The sequence below is a fragment of the Amphiprion ocellaris genome, chromosome 3 (genome assembly GCF_022539595.1).
Source record: "Amphiprion ocellaris isolate individual 3 ecotype Okinawa chromosome 3, ASM2253959v1, whole genome shotgun sequence".
Lineage (NCBI taxonomy): Eukaryota > Metazoa > Chordata > Actinopteri > Pomacentridae > Amphiprion > Amphiprion ocellaris.
The window spans coordinates 3,822,740-3,841,896 of NC_072768.1; the positions used below are offsets into that span (position 1 = coordinate 3,822,740).

Consider the following 19,157-nt stretch of genomic DNA (forward strand, 5'->3'; position numbering starts at 1 on the left):
CATCTGGGTTCTTCTCAGACCTTCACCTGTAGGTTTTTTAGAAATCCTCAACAAACTTTGATTCTCTTCACTGAACAGTAAAGTTTGTGGAGATCAGAAGGTAACATTAGTTTGATCAATGCCTTCAACTACTAGTAGACTTTATCTGGAAAGCAGTTTTCTGAAACGAGTTCTTAGTAAATCTGTCCACAATCAAACCAAGAACATAGAAAGAGGAAATGTTTGAAGCAACAACTTGATGTTTCAGACTAGAAAATGCGTTAACACCTTTATCCGTTTTTGCTCTTTTTGATCCTTTTATTGTCTCTTCTGTTTAATTTGATCTTCTAAAGTTTAACTGGTGTCTTTTCAAATGTTTTGTCTTTAGTTTGATTCTTCTTAAATGTTTAGTTTTGCTCTTTTCTCACCTTTTATTCTTTTCTAATGTCTGATTTGATTTTGTAATGTTTTGTCTTTTTTTTTTTTTTTTAAAGTTATTTTTTTGGCCTTTTTGTCGGCTTTTTATTAGATAGGCGTAGTGAGAGAGAGACAGGAAACAGGGGAGAAGAGTCGGGGGAAGACATGCAGCAAAGGGCCGCGAGCGGGAATCGAACCCGGGACAGCTGCGTCGGGGACCAGCCCCTGTACATGGGTCGCCCGCTCAACGCGTTGAGCTATACGGGCGCCCATAATGTTTTGTCTTTTTAATGTTTAATTGTTGTTTTTTCAAATTTTTTATCGGCTTGTTTGGAAAAATTTCCTTTTCTTTCTCAATATTTAATTTTTTGATTAAATCTTTAATGTTTTTCTTTTTAAATGTTTTACCACCTTTGAATGTTTAATTTTCTTTTTAAATGCTTCATTGTATTTTCTGTTTAATTCCTATTAAAGTTTTATTGTCTTTCAGATTTAATTTTCTAATTAAACATTTAATTTTATAATTAAATGTTTTGTCTATTTAAAGGTTTAATAATCTAATTAAATGTTTTGTATTTTTAAAAATGTTTATTATTATTCTTGTTTAATTGTATTTTTTAAATGTTTAATTATCTAAAATATTTCATGTTTAATATTTTTGTTTAAAAATTTTTAATTTCATAATTACATGTTTTGTATCTTCTGTTTAATTATCTAATTAAATATTTTGTCTGTTTAATGTAATTTAATTGTATTTAATTTTATTTTTTAAAGTTTTATTGCATTAATTGTTTTTTCCTTAGATTTAATTGCCTTTTTTAATGTAGTTTATTTCTTCAATCTTTTTTCTGTCAAGATTTTAACCCCAACCTTAAAAATGAAACAAACCCTTAAATCACAAGGAAAATACTTCTGTTGTCACAATCATGAGTTAGTCAATTATTCACTTTATCAATTCAACTTTATTTGTTCAGCACTTTCACACAAACGACAAAACTAAACAAGCAAACGGAAAAAACTACGTTAAAACTATGATTAAAACTCAAAAACATATTTAAAAAAAAAAAAAAGATTTAACATGGTAATAAAATGTGTTGTGTCCAGGGGATGGAGGGAGTTTATTGAAGTGTTCTTGGGCTCACATGGGAAATCATTTAAAATATAAACTTGATATTCAGTCTAAGGAAACTGCAGAGCGACAGAAGAAGCAACAATATCTCCTGTTTTCTCCTTTAATGAATCGACTCTTCTTGTGCTTTCAGACCAAAGAACTACAGACTCTTCACAACCTGCTCAAACTCTTGGTACAGGACCTCACCACATGGGTCAAGAAGGTTTCCATCTCATTTCTACTCTGAAGCTCACCTTCTCCTGCTCAAACTGCTGACAAATGTTTCTGCTGCTCTAAAGTCTGGTCTCCAGAACTTCATAAAAACTCTCAAAGTCTCTTCTGCTGCAGGTTGCTTTGTAGAACTGTTCCAGAAAACCTCACTAAACCACATGGAGGGGCCTCAAGATAGTCGTCCAAATGAAACCGTACAAAAACCAAACTAGCACAACCCAAACGCTAAAGTCTCCTGCAGCCTACCAGAGAACCTCTGAGAACAGAGAATCAGGACAGGAACTCTTACCTTCTGGACAACCAACGCTGGTTCACAAACAAGAATACAGAATGTGTCTGACCAGAAACCTCTAAAGCCTCACTACAGCCAAGATAAAGACACAACTCAGCTGCACCAAATCCACTAATCACTGCACACATTAGCACCATGTGCTAACTGTGGCTAAAGAAACTCATTTACCAAGACAACTATCCAGTACAAAGCCCTAAAACACACCAAGAAACACATTAAAGATGATTTTACTGCTGGAAGCTGCAAGCCAACACCTAAAGAACAAACTAAAGCAATGGAGCCAAACCCAGTTCAGTGGTGAATAGAAGCAGAGGAAATGTTTGTCTGCAGCTAAATAAAGCAGGAAGACACTGAGCTGCTCAGGTGTTCCTGATAACACCAAGCAGCCACCTGGACAGCCAATAGGAACACAGCTTCCTGGAAGTCCAGAGGGCTGGCTTAGTCAAGGAAATTTAGTTTAAAGTTGAAGCAGAAAGTTAACAAAGAAAGTTGAAAACCACCTTCTGATACCTGAAATCTCTGAGTTTTCACACAAAGAACACCTGAACATGTCAAACTGGTTCCATAGTAGAACCCTCATTGTAAAAACATCATAGTATGGTGTGTTGCTCAAAAAACATTAGGACCCGGCTGTCTAGGGTCACTGAGGAGCAACACAAAAACAGGACAAATGCTGGTTTCCAGGGGGTTAGGAGGCTATTTATTTGAAAGAGTAAGTTTGCAACAACACAACATGTGAGCAGAAAAATCACAAAGTCTGTCTTTAGTTCAGCTGAAAATATTAGTTTTTGTCTTTTTTATTGACCAAACTTTTCAGGAAGTAGATGAAGAATAACTAAAGCTCTCATGTAGAAGTCTAACTTATTTTGGATCCTTGTGGAGAGTTTAATCTTAGAGTTTGTAAAGCTGTTGAGTTTTTAGAGTCACATGGATTGTTTTGACATTTAATAACCGAGTCCTGAAATAAAATTACAGTTGTGGATTTCTGTCATTTAGTCTGGACTAAACAAATAACAGCAGCATAAATCTCATACGTCATTATGAGGAGTCTGGATTGAGGTTTCTCACTTGATAATGATCAAAACATGAAATTTAGGTTGGTTTAAAGGAATATTCCACCTTAAATCTTTGAATGTTGACCTAAAAGGTTGGTTTCAGGAAGTATTCCACCTACAAGGTCCTCACACATCCACCTTAAAGGAACATTCCACCAAAAATCCTTGGCCATGCACCTAAAATGTTGCTTTAACCAAGTATTCCATCCAAAATCCTCAAAGAGACCTGAGGGGCTGGTAAAAGGAATATTCCACCTAAAACCTCAAATATAGACCTGAAAGGGTGGTTTAGAAAAAAAATCCTTCAATGTAGACCCAAAAAGTTAGTATGGAGGAATATTCCACCTGAAATGTAGACCTGAGAAGTTGGTTTGAAGAATATACCATCCTAAACATCCTTAAATTTAGACTGAAAGACGGTTTGGAAGAAAATTCCACCTAAAATACTCCAATGTAGACCTAAAAGGTGAGTTTAATGGTATATTCCACCTAAAATTCACTACTGTAGACCTTGGAGGTTGGTCTGATGGTATATTCCACCCAACATCCTTGAACATAAACTTAAAAAGTTTGTTCAAAGGAATTTTCCACCTAAAATCCTTCAATGTAGACCAAAAAATCTTGGTGTAAAGGAGTATTCCACCTTAAATGTAGACCTAAAGGATTGTTTGGAGTAATATTCTACTCTAAAATCTTCCAATGCAGACCTAAAAGGTTGATCTGATGGTATATTCTACCCAACATCCTGGAACATTTACCTAAAAGGTTGGTTTAATGGTATATTCCCAGAAGAACCCTTGAACATTGGGCTTAATGGTATATTCCACCCAAAATACTTGTACATATACCAAGAAGTCAGTGTAAAAGAAATGTAGACCTAAAAGGATTGTTTAAAGGAATATTTAAATGATTATTTTCATTATTTAATAATCTGTTATCAGTCAGAACCCTGGCAAACTTATTTTCATCAGTTTTTTAGTGAAAGTCACAAATAAAGGAGCTCTTGGTTTTTCCCGGCGTTACTGAGTCCAAAGCTGCTGTTTCAACACAAACATGTTCACATGCATCCACAAACCTCTCAGCACTCAAACACCCACAGACAGGAGGCCGGCTGGACCAAGGCTCGGCGGCGTCCTCAGACCCACGAGTCGGGGAGTCGCTGAACTTGTTGGTCCGGTTTGAAGGCCTCCGTGTGGTCCAGTAGAAGTCCACGTAGTCGGTGTTGGCTTTGAACCGCAGCGACTGGCCGCCATCAGGTGGACCGGCTCGTCCTCGTAGGGCTCCTCCTGTAGCCTTGAGGGAACCACAGGAACATTCAGTAGCTGTTGGAGTTCTTCCTGTCAGGCTCGTGGTAGAACGGCTGTGAAGTATCTTGTACTTGTCTGGAACAATCTAACAGCCTAAACTGTTAACAGTGGTGTAAAGAAGCAAACACAGGCATAGATTAGGACTCAAACTAGATTTATTTTAGAAAACAAATCAGCTTAGAGGCATTTGTTCACACATGTGGCTGAATAGGAGGCCGTCCAAACAAGTTCGAGGTCTTCACTCAGTAGGCTGTTTGTTGGGTGAGAACCTTGGACCTCCATCAGCTGACGTGGATGTTTGATGGTCTTCCTCTCTAGTGCCAGATGATTCATCCATGAATTCAGCAGCTACAGACTGAAATGAAGCTCATGCTGCCGTTATTGAATTCCTGTTCCAGATCAAATGTTCAGATCTCACCTTGAATGCAGCCGTCTGCTGTCTGATAGTTTTTCTCATTGTAGTCTTCAATAAAGTCTTTTTCCTCATGTCAGGATGTGGTGAGATTCTTTCTCAGTCTCTGCAGACGTCCCTCATTGTGCATCTCCAGAGAAGAAACAGAAAAACTGATCACTGCTTCAGCATCAAACGCTCTCCAGCATTGAGAGTATTTTAGGAATTCATTCATTGTGTTGTGAACTTTGAAGGAGCAGAAACTTTACAGCTGCCAAAGATATGAGCTCCAATTCTGGATGTTTTAGGAATGAAGTTCATCAAATGAACACTTGATTTTTGCTGATAACTCATTAAATTACTAAAGAAATCTAACATAAACACCTGTAAACTCTCAGGCAGCTTTTGTTAAAGTTTGTCTATAATTCTATCATCATGTTCTGGAACCAGGACTCTGCAGAAGTTCCTTCAATCAGATACTTGTGTGTTTCTATTTAAGGCCTCAGGTTTGAACGTACAGCAGAGGATTAGAAAGGAGTGATTTTAATATTTAAATCAGTCCAGTAAATGTTTGGAGTAAAAATGATGAAAATTTTGATTTAGATTTGTGTCAAATAATATTGTAGAGTCTCACTTAAATATATCCAAATGAGTTCAGTGTATTTACATTTTGTAGAATATTTGATTTCTTAATCTCATTACTGTAGGGTCTGACCCTAAATATTATAATAATGATGTAAATTTAAATAATAATATTGTAGTGCAGAGTCATAAATTTTAATCAGCTAAACTAACATAATAAATATCACTGCACAATCTTAACCTGAACATTCATATTATTGAGGTAAATTTACATAAATCATGATACTCTAGAGTCTTAACTGAAATATTTCTAACATGAATCTTTTTGTATTGTGCTGATAAACAACAATAACCCGACTTTCAGATCATATTTATTGTCTGTGATTATGAGACTAAATTCCTCCACATTCTGGAACTTTCTCTGCATCCGCTGTAGGAATAAATAAAAATAAAATCTGTTCATTTCCACATTATGCACATTTATTTATTCTTAATATCTCAGACTGAATGGTAGCTGGCAGTAAAAACAAACTCATCTGCTGGACTGAATTTCCCAAAATGGAAACATGGACAGAATTTAACACTCATATATCCATGGCAACGCTAACGTTTCTGCTTCTTACCAAAGTTCACAACACAAGTAAAGATTTTAATGTAAAACTTCAGGGATGACTGCTGACCATAAGTATTCTGATCAATACTTCATGATCAATATCAGGACAGATGTTACAATTCCAGCTGTTCCATTAGACTGCAGTTATTCACAGAGAAATTAAAACATCACATTCCTCATAAAAACTAGATTGGAACTTTTATTAAATAAAGTGTTGGTGAATAAACAGTGTAAAAAGTGCAAAGCAGCTCCATTAAATCAGGAGATGTGAGACTTCCACAGCATGGATCACCATCTGCTGTGTTGATTCATAGCTGAATGTCAGAATGAACTGAGCTAGAAAAGCTGCTTTGAGCTGCAACATTACGGTCTGACAATCCAACACCATCACAGTTTTCATCTGGTTGTTTTGCTCCAACATGCTGTGAAGTTCAGTTTTCACCTGAATCAATACAGAGATTCTATTTCCAACCAAGACTGGAATAAAAATTAGAATGTTATGAGGTTATTAATGCAACTAAATCCTTTCAGATGGAAGGATTTACTTCTAAGTTCTAATTCAACTTTCAGTTGGAGCTCATTGCATTCACAAAGAAAAACAGTGAAACCTTCATAGCAACATTTAATAAACCTACAGCTTCCCTGTTGGCTCATTGGTGGAGTTTGTTACTGAGCATCTGAACCTTAAATCCAGTGAGACGACCATCTTCAGTCCAGGCCAGTCAGAGAACTTCAAGACCTTCCATCAGCTGGACCAGATGTGGCATCATCTCCCTCTGAACATCTGGATGACAGGAGAAAAGACAGAAATCAAACACAGATCACAGAAATACAATTTCCTTTTTAGAATATTCCCTCAAAGTATTCTGTTTATTATTGGCTTTAGAAGCATTTTTCTTGACTTCCTGACTACCTCAGACTGATGCAGTTTGCTGGTTTGCAGATAATTTCATGGACAATGACAATAAATATCTTCTATTATAACATATTTTGCTAAAACAAGAACTGCAAACCTTCTCAACCATCTCTCAGGATGCAAAATTCCAGCTGCGACAAAGAATTATCTGATGTAGTTCTTATTCTAATCTTTACTGAACCAGCCCTGGAATTAATAAAAATCTGTATATGGATATGATTTTCTCTGATGGAACCACTAAAACTGCATACAATAAAGTAAATCTCTTCTGCACTGCACACATACTACACTTTTGTATAACTCTGGATGTCAGAGTAAAGGCAGACAGATCCACTGATCAGCCACAACATTCTGACCACTGACAGCTGAAGAGAACAACATCCATCATCTTGTTCTAATGCAACGTTCTGCTGGGAAACCTTGATGTTCATGTGGATGTTTGACATGTACCACCACCTAAACACTACAGGACAAACAACCCCCTAGTCTCCATGGCAACAGCAGTCCTTGATGCCAGCTGCCACCCTCAGCAGGACAAGCTAAAACTACTCAGGAGTGGTCCGAGGAACAGGACAGAGCTAAGCTGTTCACCTGGGTTCCACACTCCCCACATCCAGATCTGATTGAGCATCTGTGGGATGGTCCAGGATCAGCCTGGTCTAGGTAGGACCCACCCTGCAACCCACAGGATCCACAGGATCCACAGAATCCACAGGACATCCCCAGAGATTCTGATGAACCACTGGGTCAGAGGAGTTTTAGCAGCGTAAAGGGACCAACACAGTATTAGTCAGGTGGTCAGAATGTTAGACTGTTATTCATATCTATGGTTTGGCTCCACACTTGCTGATGACCACTTCCAGTCTCAGAAAATGAAAAAACTGACCTTTTTTTGTTTCTGTCTCTTACTGGTTTTATTTTTTTGTTATTCTAAATATAAAATGAAAATCAAAGCATTTTAAAAATATCGTATATCCCTTTTTGATCATGAAAAGGAAAAATGCCTTGTATTTCAATTTTATTTTTTGTATTTTAAAACGAAAATCAAATAACCACTCATTTTTTGTTACTCAATACCCGTTTCAGAACGGAAAATCCAATTGCCAAAATATACACAGACCTTGAGGGCATAAATTTAGTCAAAATTGTTGCTGACTCTGAAATAACCCAGTTTCAGTGATACTGACATTCATGTGGTGTAAAATTGTTAATTTCTTTTAAATTCCCATCGTAACGTCACCGTAAATGTGAGAGATGTGTTAACAAAGCTTCAGTGACTTGAAAAACTTTGATTTTGGTTTTTGATGGCATAAATTCAGTGGTTTTACAGGTGCAGCAATTCAAGTATTTGCCATATAATAAGTGCTACATGGAAAATTATTTGTCTGACAATCATAATTTGTTAAATGTCAATGACTGTCACCAGCATTAATTCCAGTTGTTTAATGTTTTTATGCAGTGTCAGATTTTTAATGGAAACTCACACTTGGGACCTCAAAGACAAAAACATCTTTGTCCAAAAGAAATTATACATATTATTAGTACCTGCAGTTTTTAATGACCCAGTTTTCTAGCCAGTGTCAGTCCTGATCATAACTACCAAATTATCATTTATTTTTTGGATTTGAACTCTGTAAATGCAAATTTGTTTGCATGATGAAAACAAAACACACACACATTTTAAATAAATAATAATAATAATAATAATAATAATAATAATAATAATAATAATAATAATAATAACAATGGCAATAACAATAATAATAATTATTATTATGCAAACAAATTTGCATTTAAAGAGTTTGTATTTATTTTGTCACATTTTTGATCCATTAAAGCTGTTTTATCTGATTTGAAATTAAGAATGTGTATCTGGACATTTATAAATACATATTTTCCTTTATAAGTTCATGATTTTAACATTTCTTTTATTCGAGTTCTATTATAGGCTTTTATGGGGTGGGGATTTGATGGCTTGTGGAGTTATAGATCCACAAGTGAGCTGTTTTGCCATCTTACATTGTACTTTTCTTTCTCTTTTTCACTACATTAAGTAATGGCAATGAGTAATACAAAGCTGGATTAAGAGTGTCTTTAATTTTCTTCTTGTCATAATTTTTTATTGTATTTTGGACAATTTAAACTGAGTATTACAGTTTTTCTCAGTCGCTTTGGTACATTTCTCCAATCATCCTCGATATTTGCAAAACAGTAAATGCATTTCTCAAAACACTTCATACAAATAGCAAAACACCATGGATTACCTGCAAAAGCCAGTCTCTTGCTCAAAATCCTCAGTTCATCTGTCAAAAGTAAATATCTGTGTCAATGAACATGTCAGTGGCATCAGGATGACCAGTCCTGGTGTCATTGTGTGGATAAGACAGTCAAACTGCTTAGTCATGTTGCCATTATAACAGTGCACTCTGGAGGGATGTTCTGATGTAAACTATGGCTAAAGTTCTGATGACATTTATTGTAAATGTCATCAGTAAAAAAAACAACAGTAGAAATGTGAGCGTAGGACAATCTCCTTAGGGAAAACTGTACATGTAGTGCTGTAGGAATTCCAGTGCAGTCTTCCTACACCTCCTGACGTTCCTGTCTGTTGGGCCACAAATTTTCATCCACATCATGAATATCTTCTCTTGTGTCTTTGAGCGATTTAACCCTTCACACATTTCCCTTCGTTAGAGAAATTCACGATTCACCTGGGAGCAATTTACCAATTCAGGACAGATTTAGAAAAAAAGTCTAATGTTAATGTATAGAAATATCCTTGACATATTATGACAACTTGTTCAACCATTTTGCATGTAAAGACTTATGTGATGAACTAATGTCTAAATGTTGTGGAGGGTGACACTATTAGACAGAGACCCAGTATAATATATTTTGATCAACATGACATAAACAAGTGATAATGTAGGAAACAGCAGAGAATTGTACAGAATCATTTGCATGGATGTACCAAAACATTTGCAACTTGTTCAAAGAAATGAGAAACTGCTTTTTTGATGTGCACAAGTGACACAATAATGTGGAGACTGAACAAGTACCAAAGCGACTGAGAAAAACTGTAAACCACAAAATGATGCAGATTTGCTGTTGAACTATAGCAACGGTTAGCATTAGCTGCCATTAGAGGGCGATAATGCTAAATCAGAACAGTTTTCTCGGATAATGGGATCAAACGACACACTAGCTGCTGCAAAACAGACTCACCCCGGCAGCTTTCATCTCATTAGGAGGTTTCTTCATATTTCCTTGTGAACAGAAGCACCTTTTCCGCACATAACGACGCCTTTTGTGGCTAGATTTAGCATCGCTAGTCGTCTGTTGTGGCGATTAGCCGGCTAGCCAGCTAACAGTTAGCTCGGTCGCTGTCATGTTCGACGTCAGCAGACAAACTTGTGACTGATCGCCGCTGCCGGAAAAAACATCCACTTTATGAGGGAGATACCCCTCCGCTGCCGGTCCCAAGATGAGGAGGCTGACGAGGAAGAAGGCCCTGACTCTGGTGAAGGAGTTGGACGCCTTTCCTAAAGTTCCTGAGAGCTACGTGGAGTCCACAGCCAGCGGTGGGACAGGTGGGTATGGATCTGACGGCTAACGCTCAGCTGCGGCTTTCACTTTTAGCTGCAGTCTTATCTTTGAAACTCTCTCCAGTGTCTCTGATAGCCTTCACTGTCATGGCTGTCCTTGCCTTCCTGGAATTCTTTGTGTACAGAAACACATGGATGAAGTACGAATATGAGGTGGATAAAGATTTCAGCAGGTAAAAGCTGGACAAGTTCTTGTGGTGACTCTGCTTTAACTGTCTTAACTCAGTCCTAACTGCATCTGTTCTCCATTTGCAGTAAACTGAAGATAAATGTGGATATTACAGTTGCCATGAGATGCCAGTGTAAGTAGACATATGTAGATTTTTATGTGTTTTTCAACTCAAGAGAGAGGTTTTAACTTTGGTTAATTACAGATATAGGCGCAGATGTCTTAGATCTGGCAGAGACCATGGTCGCTTCTGATGGCTTAAAATATGAACCAGTAAGTGTTGCTTGAAAATCAAACATAATCCTGTTTAAACCTTCATCATACACTGTTAATACTTCTGTATCCTCATGTGATAATTGTGTTTTTCTGGCTCATTTTAGGTCAACTTTGAGCTGTCACCACAGCAAAGATTATGGCAGATGTAAGATTCAAATGAACCTGTTATACTGTAATAACCAGAGCACTCCCAAAGCATATTTCTGTTATATCCACATTACACTCGAGTTATCGTGTCATATTTACACACCAAAACATGTCAGTTTGTTTTCTAATAGCGTACATTTAAAAAACTATTCTATCCATTACATTGGATCTCCTCTCAAATGATTCTTCATGTCCTTACCTGTCTGTCCAGGACTCTTCTCCACATCCAGGAGCGTCTGAGAGTCGAGCACTCTCTGCAGGATTTACTCTTCAAGGCTGCAATAAAAGGATCTCCTCCTGCTCAGACTCAGGGGTACAAACCGATCAATATTATCTAGATTATGTGATTACACTGATTAACAAGGAAGTGTTTTTCTTTACAATTTGTTCTGAATTCCCCCCAGCGAGGACAGCTCCACTTCCCTTAGTGCCTGCAGGATACATGGACATCTGTATGTCAACAAGGTGGCAGGAAATTTCCACATTACTGTTGGAAAGTACGTACCTACAATGAAAAAAACACACACATTAATGATATATGGATTATTTAGACTCGACTGTGGGTTTATCAGTGTGTTGTTTTGAGCTGTTGGCTCTGTAGTCCTGTTGTACAAAAATAAAGCTAAAATATTGCTAAAAGAGGCAGCATAGCTCTGACTGGGGGTGGTAGATCTGCTGCCGAGGTCCCACCGAACCCATCCTGACTACTTTGGAGTGTTGTGGATTTTCTACTCTCTTCTGAGAACTGTCAAAATATACATAGTCTGTATTTTGAACCTTTGATTCTTAACAGAGCAGAAACTTTTCAGATGCTTACTGCTGACCTTTTCATTCTGCACAGGTCCATCCCACACCCCAGAGGCCATGCCCACCTAGCTGCCCTTGTCAGCCATGATTGTGAGTTTATCATCTTTTTGACACGACAACTTTGGAAACACCAGTCACGCTGTACATTTACGTTGTGTCTGCAGTCACACACGAGGTAAAGCAACTGTACCTGTGAAGACAAAAAAGTTGTCTAAGATGAGTTAGAGATAGTCCAAAATAACAAAAACTTTACCAAAATCAATCAAAATAGTTCCAAAATCATTTAAAATCAGCTCAAAATAACTCAGTTTATTCAAAATGACTTCAGTAAAATTGTTGAAAATGTCATAAAGTGAGTCCAAATTTAATTCAAAATTCTCTAAAAGAGTCGAATTTTGTCCAAAATATTACAAAAAAAATAATTCTGTATTCCCAGGAAATTTCCCAGTCAAAATTGTGCAAAATTGCTTTAAATTAATTCCAAATAACTCAAAATCATCCTACAGCAGCATAATGAGCCAAAACATAAGTCAAAGAACAAGATGGTAAGCTTGAAAACGTGGACACAAAAAGTTGCAGAAATGACCCAAAAAGTTGCAAAAAATCCGCAAAAAGATGCAAAAATGACTCAAAAAGTCATTGAGTCACCTGATGATGGTTACTGATTGTTTTGATTTGTTGTTGTGTTCCAGCTTTTAACTTTTCTCACCGGATTGACCACCTGTCCTTTGGAGAGGCCATCCCTGGAATTATCAGCCCTCTGGACGGCACAGAGAAAGTCTCTGCTGACTGTACGTCTGCGTTATCAAATGTTTGTCCTCTTTTTGTCTTCATTTATGCTCAGATATTTATTAGAAACTGATGGATTCTTGATTCTTTTGTCCAGCAAACCACATGTTTCAGTATTTCATCACCATTGTGCCCACCAAGCTGAACACCTACAAAGTTTCTGCAGAAACACATCAGTATTCAGTCACCGAACAGGTAGGTTTTAAGTTGTGCTTATTAGTGTAGTAGATTGTATACAGGTATGGTAAATATGTCTGCATTGCTCTTGTCTTGCAGGAGCGAGTGATAAACCATGCTGCAGGCAGCCATGGAGTCTCAGGGATCTTTATGAAATACGACATCAGCTCGCTCATGGTCAAAGTCACGGAGACCCACATGCCCCTCTGGCAGTTTCTCATCAGACTCTGCGGCATCATCGGAGGCATTTTCTCCACCACAGGTAGATGAAGCCTTTCTCTCGCGACATATTCATCTTTAAAGGAACTGCTAAGTCTCGACTGCTTTAAGAGCATACTGCAAGAACATTTTCAGAAAGCTTTCCTGACTTCCGGTAGTGCAGCTTAGAATAGGGACCGCTTTGAAGAATCTTTGCAGGGACGTTCGCAGATGCTTCAACTTCTGATATGTGTGAATGGGCCACAGCTTTACAACATACACTATATTGCCAAAAGTATTCACTTACCTGCCTTGACTCGCATCTGAACGTAAGTGACATCCCATTCCTAATCCATAGGGTTCAATATGACGTGGGTCCACCCTTTGCAGCTAGAACAGCTTCAAGTCTTCTGGGAAGGCTGTCCACAAGGTTTAGGAGTGTGTTTATGGGAATTTTTGACCATTTTTCCAGAAGCGCATTTGTGAGGTCACACACTGATGTTCGACCAGAAGGCCTACCACTTGGTGGCTGAGTTGCTGTCGTTCCCACACACTTCCACTTTCTTATAATACAGCTGACAGTTGACTGTGGAATATTTAGGAGCCAGGAAATGTCACGACTGGATTTGTTGCACAGGTGGCATCCTATCACAGTTCCACGCTGGAATTCACTGAGCTCCTGAGAGTGAGCCATTCTTTCACAAATGTTTGTGAAAGCAGTCTGCAGCCTAGGTGCTTGATTTGATACACCTGTGGCCATGGAAGTGATTGGAGCGCCTGATTCTGATTAGCATAAAAAATGGGTCTGTTTTACACCAATTGCATCATAATACATTCATGATTTGAGGACAGGAAGTTTTTTTTTTTTTTGTTTTGTTTTTTGTTTTACCAAAATGAACTAAAAACTATAATCTACAATATGCACAACCAGCTGGTAATGGGCTAAATCATGCATGTTCTGTTCCTTCGTACATAGCCCCAAAGTCCTACTCATTTGTCATTTCAAGCAGGACTTGAGACCTTTACATTCATCCAAACTTGTCATCTAATCCGACAAAGAAAAAGTCCAGATAATTAGAGCAGTTGTTGAATATGTTGTCATTCGGTGTCCCAAACTTGACGGGGTTACTGGCAAGTGTGAAGTTTAAATTGCAGAGGAGTAATTCTGCTAGCGAGGGTATGTGCTCCTTTTTAAATGAGCGTTTAGCAGCTGGGAAAAAGGCAAAAAAATTCACGCTTTATGTATTATTCATGAGTCTATGTGGGCTTTGAAAAGCAGGCTGTCACTTTGGCTCAACATCCTCCACAATATAAAAGCAACAGCTACTTTCCCCTCATTTAAACCTCAACATAAACATCAGTATTTAAGTTGGATCTTTTTCTCTCTCACAGGCATGATCCACAGTTTGGTTGGATTCTTGGTTGATGTAATTTGCTGTCGCTTCCAAATGGGAATCTACAAACCGCTTAATGTAAGTATTCACTTTGCAATAAAATCAATTTTCAAACTTTACAGGAGGAATTCATGCCTCTCCTGCTGTTACTAAATGTTTTTTTCTTTTCTCCTTTCTCAGAAGACTCCTCCGGATGTGCAGGAAAACAGTGGGAACAGTGAAACTCTGCTTCCTACAGAAAACTAACCTCAGTAATGAGACAACAACAGCAGCTGCTCGTGATCGTCACCCACAGACAGCAAGGAGATGCTGGGGAAATGTTTACAAGTAGTGTTACTATAAAGTATGTCCCTGCTCAGAAATATGTAAGATTTTTTAGCTTTTTGTCTTTCTTTTTACATTTTTTTATCGAGTAGGAGTAAGATTCAGATCTGACTGTTCATCCACCTCCAAAGAATTGTAATCAATACCTCCACTAATTATGTCACCTTCACTGGAAAGCAGAAAAGCATAATTTTTTTTACTCATTATTGTGGCTCTGACTGTATGGACTACAACGGTACCTGCAGGCCTATCGTACACCTGCAGCTTCACTTATTTTGGCTCATTTGATGTCTTTGTAGCGGTGCATCGTACGGTTACTTGACATCTCCCTGAAAGATTAGTTTCACAGTTCTGGTTCTTTAAAACGGTTCGATGACCTCCAGAACCTCCCTGCTGACAAGACTTCTAATCAGCTCCAATGAAGAGAAGACCTGTGTGAGTGTGAAGCGACTTTCATGTGGAATTGTGTGAAAAGATTGGGAAGGTGTGTTTTGTGTAAATGATTGTTGAAATGATACTGCTGTGTCGATTAAAATCCATTTTCCGTTGATTTGTTGTCAGTGTTTCATCCAGCCTGTGGTATAATGGGACTGTTTGAAATTAATAGAAGTTAAAATCCTAAAAAGACACAATTTAGAAGAACAAAGCACATAAATACACACATCTCAGAAGGTTTCATTTTCAGCTCCAGTCTCATTTTTTTTAAGTAAAAATCTCTAGAAAATATTTTACACCATGTCAAGAGTTTATTTGACAGTATTTCAGAATATCTTTCAGTAAACAAGTTTTTTGTTTTTTAGCAAAATGTAATATATCAGTACTGTCGCATTTCATAAAAATAGTTGTTCACGTCTTTGAAACTACAGTATCAATGATACAGTAAACCATATTTGTAGGAATACAGCTGTACAAGGTGAATAGTACACAATTAACACTACACAGTTATACTTGTTCTCAATGGGGGATTCATGAACGTGCCATCCTTCACAGGTTCCAATACGCAGTTTTTTTAGTTCCTGTGTACAAAATCAGTCACAGCAGGCAGGGGGACGGCCTGGATGGAGACAGAGGGCTGGGTGACAAATTCTTTCACCTTTTTCTGAACTTTGAACATTTGCACACACAGTAAACACATTTCTACAGCCTAATGGCACGTTGTCATGCTCCTCGCTAACATGTTAACCAGTTTATCACATGAACCACAATTCGGTCAGCTCAGAAACATCCAGAGCACGTTTTCTGGCGGCTCAGTCCTGGTGATGCTCGAGGTCTTACTAGTGTCCCAGTCTGCAGGTGCACTGCTTTGCTAAACGCACGTTACCAGCAGTTTACGAGGACAGCTCGGATGTGCCATCGTGCTGCATTCAGTCAAATTGTCACAAAGCATTGAAGCATTGTGATATTTTTTTTCTCCAACTCATCCGGTTCACCAGTGCTCAAACACTCTAGTGATCAATTTTTAATTAAGAGCAAACATCTTGCTGAGAGAGATGGATGATATCAAGATGGAAATGCAGGAGGATAGTGACTTCATCTTGGGTGTCTCAGCTTAATGGCAGCATGCCTCGACCTCTGCCAGAGACCAGATCCTGTGGTTAAACAGATGTTTCAATGCAATGTGTTTCACCGATCATCTAAAATGTTGACTTTAGATGCAGTGGGCGTTGGTCCTTCCTGCAACAATGAAAACTTAGTGTTTTCTTTAGATAATAGACAAATAAAGCTGAGATACAGAAACCATGATCCACTTTGATATAACCCTGTCCTGATAAACGTCCACAGCTCTACACTCCTAGGTGTCTCTAAGAAGAGGATGTTTTGCTACAGGCTACATTTTATCCTCTTTAAAACACTGGGGGACACGGGCGATCATTGACATTGATAAGCTATACAGCTGAGAGTGCATCAGGATACATACTGCTTGGCGTTATGTCCGAAAAGAAACACGCTCCACGGCTCAGCAGTTTGCTGACACGTGTGCATGGTCACTAATAATCTGTTTTGCATTCAGTGCCCAAAATGGAATCACAACGGCAACAGCTCTGCATTAGTTCGAGTAAGGCACTCCGCCCCACCTCTTAACCATCGGCCTCCTCTTCCCCGCACCGATGCCCCTCTCCCACAGTGATGTGGTACACTTAGCACAGTAAAAGGCATAGAAATGGGAAATAGGGACTGGACAGAATTTTCCTGTTGAGCATTAAATGAATACAACACAGCTTATAATTCCGCACAATGACTGCATGGTTGACTTGTGATCAAGTTGTGTACATAACTCAGAAGAGTATTAGGAGTTCTTACTAAGCCGTAAACTGTTTCCAGTCACTCAAAAGTTCAATTTTATGAAAAAAGAGATCATTTTTGTCTCACATGAATGCCAACTGATCTGTTCCACGGAGGTTATTCTCTCGTTATTCTACCTTTAAAAGACATGTGAGTCCCTGTCTAAAGACATGGTGGTTTATATCCATGCACACGACCACCGCCTCCCTCAGCGGTCTGGATTTGGTGACTTGCACAGTCTCTGATATGTAGTTATAGACGAGGCGATAGAAATAGTGATCCTAAAATACTGTCCCGGGGTTTTTCTCTTCTTCTTTTTTTTTTAAATTTATTTTTTTTTACAATGTATCTAACTACAACACCGCCTCAAAAAAACACCAACAGGTATGTTTTTGAGTTTACCAAATGTACATATTTTTCACATCTTTACATTTACAGTATATGATATATTGGTAGGGATGTGAGATCTAACATATGTTGGGTTAACCAGGCTGTCATTTGGGTCAGTGCCATGTCTTCCAGGAGTTTCAGTGTCACTGCCTCCATCTGATAGATTTGTAGTCTAATTCTTCCCACGGCACAGAGAAAATGGAGCAAAAGTAAATCTCTTGGATGTCTTTCTTCCTTGTATGAGGCCATATTGCACAAACCAATCTGAGCCAGATATGGTCGAGCAGTTAAAGGTACATGTCAAAAGCGCAGCTCCACTCAGAATCAGACATCGTTGCTCCATCTGTGTTAGCGGTCGCATGTGAGGGTCTCCATCAGGTTTATACTGTATGTTACAAGAGCTGTGAAAGTTTCTCGGTTCTTTAAGGTGGTGGGTGTAATAATTATCTTGTAAGAACAAATGAAACGTAACATATGACTCCAGTTGTAGATGATGAAGAAAACAGGACAGAAAGAGAGGGCAAGGGAGGTTTTCTCCAATGGTGAACTGAATGAGCAGCCATACAGCGTGATCCGGTCCAAATCAGTAAGATCCATTCTACCTGCTTACTGTGGAGGTCCAGGACCTCAGGGTGCCAGGCAGTTTTTCAGACCCAGGGACGTTCCAGGGCCCTGGGGAAGCAGCTGCACTCCTCGCTGGAGGATCTTCCATGGTTTTGGAAGGGCAGCAGAGCCCACTGTGGCTGCTGGCCCTCTCGTCCTCTCTAGACAGCAAAGCTCTGGACACCAGCCTCTCCTGGAGGCTGACGTGTCCATCGCTGCTGCCCAGAGAGGCTCCGTTCAAATTCACGCTCACATATGGGTCCCAGGGCCAGACAGTGGTCATCGCCTGTGTGTGCAGGACTTTTCTCTCACAGCAGGGGGAGCAAGCCTCCCTCTGCCTCTCTCTTCTTTCAATGGATCTTCCCACAACAGCTTTGGGAGGCAAAGCCCGAGGCTGTCTGTCACCCGGTCCACAGTCCACCTCTCCAGACCCCTGAGGGGTTCCCTGCCCCCTGATGATGCATTTCTGCTCAGTGGACCTGCCACCCGTAGCCCCTCTAATGGAGCTGTGGTCTGTCGGCTGTGGAGCTTTGTCTGCCATGCACACTGTGGCCTCTAGAGGGAGCAGATGAGGGGAGTCTGGGGCTGAGGCTGGATGGGATGAGAGCAATGGATTCAGGTGAGGTTCCAGGGTCACTTCCGGCAGGGCAGAGTGGGCTGTAGAAAGGGAATCCCAGTGGCCGGCACAGTCTGTCAAACAGGAAGAAAACACAGTCAAGCGGACTGAGATGATAGAAGACGATAACCAGCATGCACATGCATACAGAGACACAATGTAAGAGAAGAAAAAATCTGAGAGAAACATCACATCCTCTTATAAAATCAGACAGACTTGCATGCAAATTTGTATGAGCAGCACAGAAACAGACTCGTATGACAGGATTCATTCAGTGCTTGAAGACAATTAACATATCTGTAGCCGTGTGACAGACTGATCCTGAGCAGCTCTGAGCACATACATGTCAAACAGTCTACTTCACAGCCCTCTTCAGGGCGATACAATTTCATCTGGAGGGTCACTTTAAACCATATTGCTCTCTTACTACGACACACACGAGCACCTGCACACACGTACAGAGATATGGCTGCTGTTCTTATGCA

At 39.1% G+C, this 19,157-nt stretch overlaps 2 protein-coding genes and 1 long non-coding RNA gene across 15 annotated transcripts in view; 1 reads left to right on the forward strand and 2 right to left on the reverse strand.

The window, feature by feature from the left end:
• Positions 1–2,718: 2,718 nt before the first annotated feature.
• On the reverse strand, positions 2,719–10,260 carry LOC129348544 (uncharacterized). 4 transcript variants are annotated; one of them, XR_008601123.1, is made up of 3 exons: positions 10,120–10,260; positions 4,590–6,762; positions 2,719–4,490 (listed from the first exon to the last, which is right to left on the reverse strand). It is a non-coding gene; the product is annotated as an uncharacterized LOC129348544 (long non-coding RNA). The 4 variants fall into 4 exon arrangements; XR_008601122.1 differs by lacking the exon at positions 2,719–4,490 and having other exon boundaries at positions 4,530–4,934; positions 6,614–6,762; XR_008601124.1 differs by lacking the exon at positions 2,719–4,490 and adding an exon at positions 9,159–9,197 and having other exon boundaries at positions 4,530–6,762; positions 10,120–10,259.
• Positions 10,261–10,341: 81 nt separating this feature from the next.
• Positions 10,342–15,330, forward strand: LOC111583626 (endoplasmic reticulum-Golgi intermediate compartment protein 2-like). Of its 2 annotated transcripts, none has more exons than XM_023292810.3 (13): positions 10,342–10,484; positions 10,564–10,672; positions 10,755–10,801; positions 10,874–10,941; positions 11,049–11,089; positions 11,303–11,404; positions 11,496–11,588; positions 11,933–11,988; positions 12,591–12,689; positions 12,785–12,882; positions 12,964–13,126; positions 14,455–14,534; positions 14,637–15,330. In XM_023292810.3, the coding sequence occupies exons 1-13, from the start codon at positions 10,379–10,381 to the stop codon at positions 14,700–14,702; spliced, it is 1,128 nt and encodes a 375-aa protein (XP_023148578.1). In that variant the 5' UTR covers positions 10,342–10,378; the 3' UTR covers positions 14,703–15,330. The 2 variants fall into 2 exon arrangements, with proteins under 2 accessions (XP_023148578.1, XP_054864954.1); XM_055008979.1 differs by having other exon boundaries at positions 14,640–15,330.
• A 176-nt stretch (positions 15,331–15,506) lies between these two features.
• Positions 15,507–19,157, reverse strand: part of LOC111583624 (membrane-associated guanylate kinase, WW and PDZ domain-containing protein 2-like) — a 108,155-nt gene continuing 104,504 nt past the window's right edge. For 5 of the 9 annotated variants that reach the window (XM_035958432.2, XM_023292803.3, XM_055008978.1 and 2 more), the window contains exon 22: positions 15,507–18,746. In XM_035958432.2, the coding sequence (XP_035814325.2) occupies positions 18,052–18,746 (695 nt within the window). In that variant the 3' untranslated portion in view covers positions 15,507–18,051. The remainder of the gene's footprint in view (positions 18,747–19,157) is intronic. The other 4 variants (XM_035958434.2, XM_055008976.1, XM_055008975.1 and 1 more) reach the window with 2 other exon arrangements.

What these genes read in the sequence shown, in the direction of transcription:
- LOC111583626 (XM_023292810.3), top strand. Translation starts at nt 10,379, where the DNA reads ATGAGGAGGCTGACGAGGAAGAAGGCCCTGACTCTGGTGAAGGAGTTG. An exon ending in AGTATTCAGTCACCGAACAG is followed by an intron (nt 12,883 to 12,963) that starts GTAGGTTTTAAG and finishes CTTGTCTTGCAG; the next exon opens with GAGCGAGTGATAAACCATGC. An exon ending in AGGCATTTTCTCCACCACAG is followed by an intron (nt 13,127 to 14,454) that starts GTAGATGAAGCC and finishes TCTCTCTCACAG; the next exon opens with GCATGATCCACAGTTTGGTT.